The following is a 7,166-nucleotide window of genomic DNA, read 5'->3' on the forward strand; positions in this document are numbered from 1 at the left end:
TGCTGCTGCACTGCGCCGCCGCGCCGCTGGGGGCGCTGTCCGCCGCACGCCGTACGCGGAAGTGGCGGCCTACAGCTGCGGTGCAGACGGAGGCAGGAAGCAGCAGCGGCGGCGGCAGCAGCAGCAGCACCAGCTCGGGGTTTTCAGTCGGACTGCGGAGGGTTTCGCCCGCTGGGAGACGCGCAGCATGTCGAAGAACACCGTGTCGGACCGCTTCCGGAAGGTGGACGTGGACGAGTACGACGAGAACAAGTTCGTGGATGAAGAAGATGGGGGCGAGAACCAGATGGGGCCGGACGAAGCAGAAGTGGACTCCCTCATCAGGCAATATCCTTCCAGCCCCACCCTGTAGTGAGGGCAGCTCGTAGGGTCCGGGCAGGGCGTGGTGAGGAAATAGAGCAGCTTCGGAGCTAGAGCTGACCGCGGAGTGCTGGTCGAGATGGTCACTCTGGCCTTCGGCGTCTCCTGCAAACTCGTTTTAACACGCGGCAAGTCAGAAAGTCGAGCTTCTGCCGCCGCTCTGGTTTCTGGTGATAAATGCAACAGGCCCGGCCAATCAGACGGCTGCGGCGACTCATCGATGACGGGAATCTGGCCAATCAGAGCCGAGCGAGGTCCTCAGCGTTTATGTCCTGCCCCGACTTGCCGTCAGTCGGATTCTCTGCATACTTCCTGCCGAGGAGGAAGTCGGCTCGGACTCCTTATTAGTCCATATGCGCTTTCTGCTCTCCTTCCTCTTTCTCTGGTGCCTTCAGACCGAGATCCTTCATGAATATTGTAAAAAAAATATATATATATTTTAGTGTGTGTGTGCGTGCACAAACAAAGCTGGGAGGATTTTCACTAAAAGTTAATTTATGGCTTGTACCGTTAATATAGCGATCATGTTGGTTGCAGAATGATTGTTGAACGTCTTGGTTCTCCTTAACATGCGTTTTTGTACGGGGAGTCTGATGGGAGCGCTGCAGGCCGTCCTGAAGAACCCACCAATCAACACCAAGAACCAGAACGTCAAGGTGAGGTCGGCTCCCTCTCATTGGCTGAGGGCTGCAGTCTAATTAAACAATTAATTTGATATGGTTGTATACCCATACTTTCTAGACTGTTATATTCAGACCAGTACGCTAGCTTGTAATAATAGTGATATTGCGGTAAATAAAATGTTTAATATATATTGTGTGTGTTGCAGGACCGCGCTGAGGGTCTTGTCCTGAAGGTCCTCAGCTCATTTAAGAGCGCTGACATCGAGAAGGCGGTACAGTCGCTGGACAAAAACTCGGTGGACCTGCTCATGAAATACATCTACAAGGGCTTCGAGAGGCCGTCTGAGAACAGCAGCACCGTGCTGCTGCAGTGGCACGAGAAGGTCAGGGGTCGCGACCCTTTCCTGCCCCAGCTGTGGGAACATGGCGGGTAACGTCCTGTGTGTGTCTCTCCCGCTCAGGCGCTGTCGGCCGGTGGAGTGGGCTGCATCGTCAGGGTTCTGACTGCCAGGAAGACGGTTTAATGTGGACATCTGGCGTCTCTCTCTCACGCACACACACACACACACACACACACACTCTCTGTGTCCTCTGATTGGTTTGGGCTGTAAACCATTTTTACACACATGCTTTCAGTGGGCATTATACCTTTTCCAGACTTTAAGCCTTCTCTGCTTTTCTACTCATGCACGTGTGTGCACTCACACACAGCGGTGCCATTAAAATGTTTCGTTTTGATTTACCTTCGCTTTTCTCAGGTAAACTGTGTTTTTTTTTTTTTCCCTTCTGGGTAGAAACGGTCGTCCTCACTGCACCTTTCTGGCCGTGAGAATGTGCTGCAGCGATGGAATCTTATGAGTCTCCGTTAATTGGTTTGTCGCGTCTCAGACAAATCTGTGTTTTTTTTTTTTTGTTTTTTTTTTCTTTTATATCGACGGCTGAATTCTGATCCAGCACCACCGGTGACGGCCGTAACATCTGAGTGGTGTTTCCAGTATTTTTGCTGAACGTCAGCCTTGTTCAGCTGAGACGTGGTGCTGGCCGCTGGTTGGGTGTGTGTGCAAACGTGGATTTAATATTAAACCCCATAATGCAGTATGCTCTTACCTCCACCCTGTTTATCTATTCACCACTGTGTACACACACACACATCAATAATCACCGGTCTGTGGTGCTCGCAAATTAAATTATTGTAGTTTTTTTTTTATCATTTTATTTCACTTCTCTATTTGTTGTTTTTTTTTTGTTTTTTTTTTTTAATCTTGTCTGTAGCAAATCGTCTGTCTGGTTCAGCCGTTTCCATCGTGTGTATGTGTGTGTGTGTTTTGATCATTCCATCTTGTGCCAGGAGAGGAGATCTGCAGATGTTCATCAGGTGGATACGGCTGGACTCCTGCGTTCCGTGTTCAGTCCGTAATCCCCGCAACACTGCCTCCGTGCAACCAAACTCACACTTCCTAACGTTATTGTGATCACAGACCAAATCTCTTTTGGAATGAACAATGTACGAAACTGGAGTAAAGACTGCCTTACAGAAATAAAATCCTTTTTTATGTTTGTGCTTTTGTGGGGAAAAAAAACATGAAAATTAAAATGTTTATTAAAAAAAAAAGTTCCGTTTGTTTTTGAATTTTTTTCAGTGAGCGGTGAAATATTATAAGGACCTCTCATGGTCCTTCTCACTTTACACTCTTTTAACTTTTGGACTACTTTTATTTCTGTGTTGCTGTAGACTGATTTGTTGCATGATTCGGAGATTTAGCCGGTGCACCGTGGCAGCATCTAAGCACCTTGGAATTTTCTGACGACAAATCAACTACAAACTTTTATATGCGTAAACGTGTTTAATTAAGCAAGTTGTCTGCACCTATTAATGCGTTTTGTAATTAGAGTTCGGTACAGAAATGAAGTTATTTCAGCCCGCGTCATCCACTCGCTTCTCTGATTGGTTAAGGTTGAGCCCCATGGGCGAGGTCAGCGTTGTTGCCAGTACTGCGGATATTATGCGAATTTCGTGTAAAGTGCAGGTCACTGATGTTTTTTCTGAGAACCAAGAACTGAATAGATTCTGTTGACATTGGCTCATCGGGACATGATTAGTTTGTACGTCCCTGTGAAAAATGAACAAAGGTCCTGGTTCTTGGCTCTTTAAAACTGACGTGTCGCCACAGACCTGGCAACCCGACGTCGTCGTCCTTCCGGCGGCGCGACGTTTCCCGGAGAAAGTGTCACTTTTGACGGTCGCCTCCCGACGAGCACCCCGGTAAGGACCCCGAGACACTCTGCGTCCGGGTACTTTTATTCGTGACGCTTGGTTAAAATGGAAGAACGGTGGACGGAGTAATGACGACGTTATCGGTGTTCCGGCCATGCTCCGTGTACGCTTTTGTTTTTGCTTTATCGCTCTTTCTCACGGCAGCCGCCTTTATTAATCTTTATTCGCCTTTATTCATCTTTATCTGCGACCTCCACGTCCGCAGCAGATTAGGAATAAAGCAAACAGCCTCCCTGTTCCTCTACATCTCGCCATGATGTCACTTACAATGTTTACCGGCCAGATGAAGCTTTAAAGATTATATATATATATATATATACATACAGTAAATGTAAAAATATTGAAGGCATTAAGCATGTTATTATAATAGACAGCAACGTGTAATTGCACGAGTTATGATTTGTTTGTTTGTGGGCGTGTCTGCACGCAGCCCCGCCCCCTTTGATTTTAAAAGAAGCGTAGATCAGGGAGTGAGCACACATCCATCTGAAAACGTATTTGAAAGGTAAGTGCACCTATAACTCTCTCTTTCTCTTTCTCTCTGTGTGTGTATGTGGGATGTGAACTTTTTTGTGTGTGTGTTACGTGTGTGTGCACGCGCGTGTGCTCAAAAGTGACTCCTGATGATTATCAGCCGGTTGACCTGTAGAGGACTGACTCCTCGTTGGTTTGCAGGAGTCCCCTGGACGATCGCAGCGATGTCACGACCCAGTTCAGGTGCAACACACACACACAGCAAGGCAGAGCTTATGTAAATCTGTGTGATATTTATGTGTGTGTGTGTGTGTGTAGACCTGGCAGAGTTCCGTAAGGTCTTCTCTAAAGCGCAGCACATCGCCATCATCACTGGTGCTGGTGTGAGTGCTGAGAGCGGCGTGCCCACGTTCAGAGGAGCAGGCGGATACTGGAGGAAGTGGCAGGCACAGGTAGACAGACACACACACACACACTCACACCACATACACACACAAACACAATTACAGCTGGATGCACTAGAATTAGAATTTGAAGATGTTCCCCTCTGTCTGTTCTGTCTCTCAGGACTTAGCCACGCCCTCTGCATTCTCCCGTTCCCCGTCTCTCGTGTGGGAGTTCTACCACTACCGCCGCGAGCTCGTTCTCAGTAAAAGCCCAAACCCCGCCCACATCGCCATAGCTGAGTGTGAGGCGCGACTGAAAGAACAGGTAATGACTGGGGGTGTAACGGTACTCGCTGAAACACTGAACCGTTCGGTCAACCCTGCACGACCCAATGTGCCCTTTTGACCTTCGTTTTGAAATTCGTCCTGTGATTGGACATTAAAGGTCCCCTATTATAAAAATGTGACTTTGTGAGATGATTTGACATTAATACGAGTTCCCCGAGCCTGTCTACGGTCCTGCAGTGGCTAGAAATGGCGACAGGTGTAAAGAGTGTTTTGGTCGTTCAGCTTTACCATACAGAGGTCGGATCTGGAATTTGTCCCCTTATGACATCATAAAGGGAAAGGTTACCTCCCGTTTCCCGCCCCTCTCCTAAAACATGATCTCCACCAACCATCATGGCGTCCATGTGAAGCATCGCAGTTGCTCTGTGATTGGATGTAAAATGAGCTTTTTTATTCAGTCACGTGACAGGGAGGGCCTTTGCCCATTGGTGCTTTTAGGTTAAAAGGCGGGAAGCTAGAACTTTATTAAGTTCCCCTAAAGTAAATTACAGCTCCGCCCACTACATAACACAGCAGCAAAACGCCAACAGACCTGCTGCGACACTGCAGATAAATAATAAAACCACCCGTCTCTTTACCCGAACCGAAACCGAGGTCCGGCGGTAATGACCCGTACGTGAGTCACCTGCATCTCCAGGAACGTTGGGTCCGTGGTGAAGGTCGGTTCTCCGAGTTCTGCTAAATGTACACATGTAAAAGGCCCCACTGACATGCGTCTGTCGCAGGGTCGCTCGGTGGTCGTCATCACGCAGAACGTCGATCAGCTGCATCGCCGCGCCGGCACCCAGAACCTCCTGGAGCTTCACGGTGAGACGCCAGCAGGGCCGTTCCTGATTGGCTGCGAGGACGGCATCGGTGCAGCTGATTGGTCGTCATTTGGTTGTGTTTGTCCCCCCCCCCGCCAGGCAGCCTGTTTAAGACTCGCTGTATGTCGTGTGGGAATGTGGCCGAAAATCTGAAGAGCCCAATATGCCCGGCATTGTCGGGGAAGGGGTAATAACACACACACACACACACACACACACACACACACACACACACTCTGACACACAAGATGTTCTCGTTGTGCTTTCTGTCCACAGTGCACCAGATCCAAAAGCCGAAGACGCCCGAATTCCTGCAGAAGACCTCCCCAGGTGTGTGTGTGTGTGTGCATGTTGGTGAGGGAGAGAACCGTAGCTACCGACTGTAAATGTCCGTGGTACCGGACGATGAGGGTAGATCTGCGTTGGTACCCGCGGACCACCAGAGGGCAGCAGACTGTGGCCGGTGCAGAAACTGCCTCCAGGCAGACGAGTGTGAAAACGTTCACGCTCCAGTTCCCCTGACCGCGGATCCTGCCGGTTTCAGGTGTGAGCGGTCCGGCTGTAACGGGCTGCTGAGACCCCATGTGGTTTGGTTCGGAGAGTCTCTCGATTCTGACGTCCTGGCGGCCGTGGAGAGGGAGCTGGACACGTGTGACCTTTGTCTCGTGGTGAGTGTGCATCGCGCCGTACTGTGGATGCTGGGACGATGCGGAACGTTCTCCTTTCTCCGTGCTCCCGTGCGTAGGTCGGTACCTCCTCTGTTGTCTACCCGGCGGCCATGTTCGCTCCCCAGGTGGCGGCCAGAGGAACACCTGTGGCCGAATTCAACATGGAGGACACGCCAGCCACCGCCCGATTCACGTGAGACGCGCACATTCACACAGATAAATGCGAGCGCCAACGAGTGTGAAACGAACGTGCCCATGTGTGTGTGTGTGTGTGTGTGTGTGTGTGTGTGTTGTTTGTTCAGGTTCCATTTTGAAGGCCCGTGCGGATCCACTCTCCCTTTGGCCCTTGAACGCTGCGACTCTGAACCCGTCAGATGATTCCTCCTTATTTCTCGCCCGTCACTCCTCAGCGCTGCACTGTTGTACTGTTAATGAAACTAACTGTACAATAAAAAGAAATGAACTGTTTCATTAGAGAAGAGAAGGCCGAGTCGCAAGTCTCATTTCACACAAATCGAGAGAAGAACTGCGGCATGGGGGAATTTCTGGAAAGGCATCATTTGCAGGCAGGGACTGTCAAGTCAGGGAATTTTGTTAATAGCATATAGCGCAGTAGCCAAAACCTCAAAAAAAAAAACTTTACCAAACATGCCAGGCAAGTGTAAAGAGATCTGTCTTGAACATGAAGAATTTACTGAAGATCTGGCTCAGCCAGGGTGCTCAAATAAAACATGCATGTAGATGATGTTCTCAACATGTTCTACAACCAGTACTTTACATGGGAGCTCACGTGTTGTTACTGTTGATGGTCAGCCACCCTGGATAAGAGCATCAGATCAGGGAAATAAACAGAATGGGAAGTTTCACTCAAAATTTTCCTATTGTTCAGTTGTCTCGCCACAGAGGAGAAAACACTTCGAGTTATTAATGTTGTGTTATTAACATGCATCAACAGGTGGACCACATGAGTCCATTTTTTTCCTTAACATAAAGTTACCTAAATTTGAGTTTTCAGTGGCTTCTGATTAGATCCTCCATCAGCGAGGTTTTCATCATCGAGATTTCCCCACAACGCACCAGACCATCATGGATTTCATTGCTCCCATGAAGAGAGCCAGAAACCTTCCGAAGAAGATGGGGAAGCGGGGTCTTCTACCACGTGCCGATGTGACTGTCATGCTGGTTAGGTACAGAGGACACATTTCACCGTGTCACCGTGTGCGGTG

General features: G+C 49.1%; 2 protein-coding genes across 3 annotated transcripts; both read left to right on the top strand.

Moving 5' to 3' along the window:
- Positions 1-49: 49 nt before the first annotated feature.
- Positions 50-2,595, top strand: LOC114769355 (actin-related protein 2/3 complex subunit 5-A-like). The gene is made up of 4 exons (XM_028962291.1): positions 50-327; positions 944-1,016; positions 1,190-1,366; positions 1,445-2,595. Exons 1-4 carry the CDS (start codon positions 188-190, stop codon positions 1,505-1,507), a joined length of 453 nt encoding a protein of 150 aa, XP_028818124.1. The 5' UTR covers positions 50-187; the 3' UTR covers positions 1,508-2,595.
- Positions 2,596-3,171: 576 nt separating this feature from the next.
- Positions 3,172-6,616, top strand: LOC114769353 (NAD-dependent protein deacylase sirtuin-5, mitochondrial-like). Of its 2 annotated transcripts, XM_028962289.1 has the most exons (11): positions 3,172-3,246; positions 3,689-3,763; positions 3,934-3,975; positions 4,051-4,184; positions 4,300-4,443; positions 5,192-5,273; positions 5,372-5,459; positions 5,549-5,602; positions 5,817-5,940; positions 6,018-6,133; positions 6,243-6,616. In XM_028962289.1, exons 3-11 carry the CDS (start codon positions 3,957-3,959, stop codon positions 6,316-6,318), a joined length of 837 nt encoding a protein of 278 aa, XP_028818122.1. In that variant the 5' UTR covers positions 3,172-3,246; positions 3,689-3,763; positions 3,934-3,956; the 3' UTR covers positions 6,319-6,616. The 2 variants fall into 2 exon arrangements, with proteins under 2 accessions (XP_028818122.1, XP_028818120.1); XM_028962287.1 differs by lacking the exon at positions 3,689-3,763 and having other exon boundaries at positions 3,185-3,246; positions 3,873-3,975.
- The last annotated feature ends 550 nt before the right edge of the window (positions 6,617-7,166 follow it).

This window comes from Denticeps clupeoides, chromosome 19, assembly GCF_900700375.1.
Source record: "Denticeps clupeoides chromosome 19, fDenClu1.1, whole genome shotgun sequence".
Taxonomy (NCBI): Eukaryota; Metazoa; Chordata; class Actinopteri; order Clupeiformes; family Denticipitidae; genus Denticeps; species Denticeps clupeoides.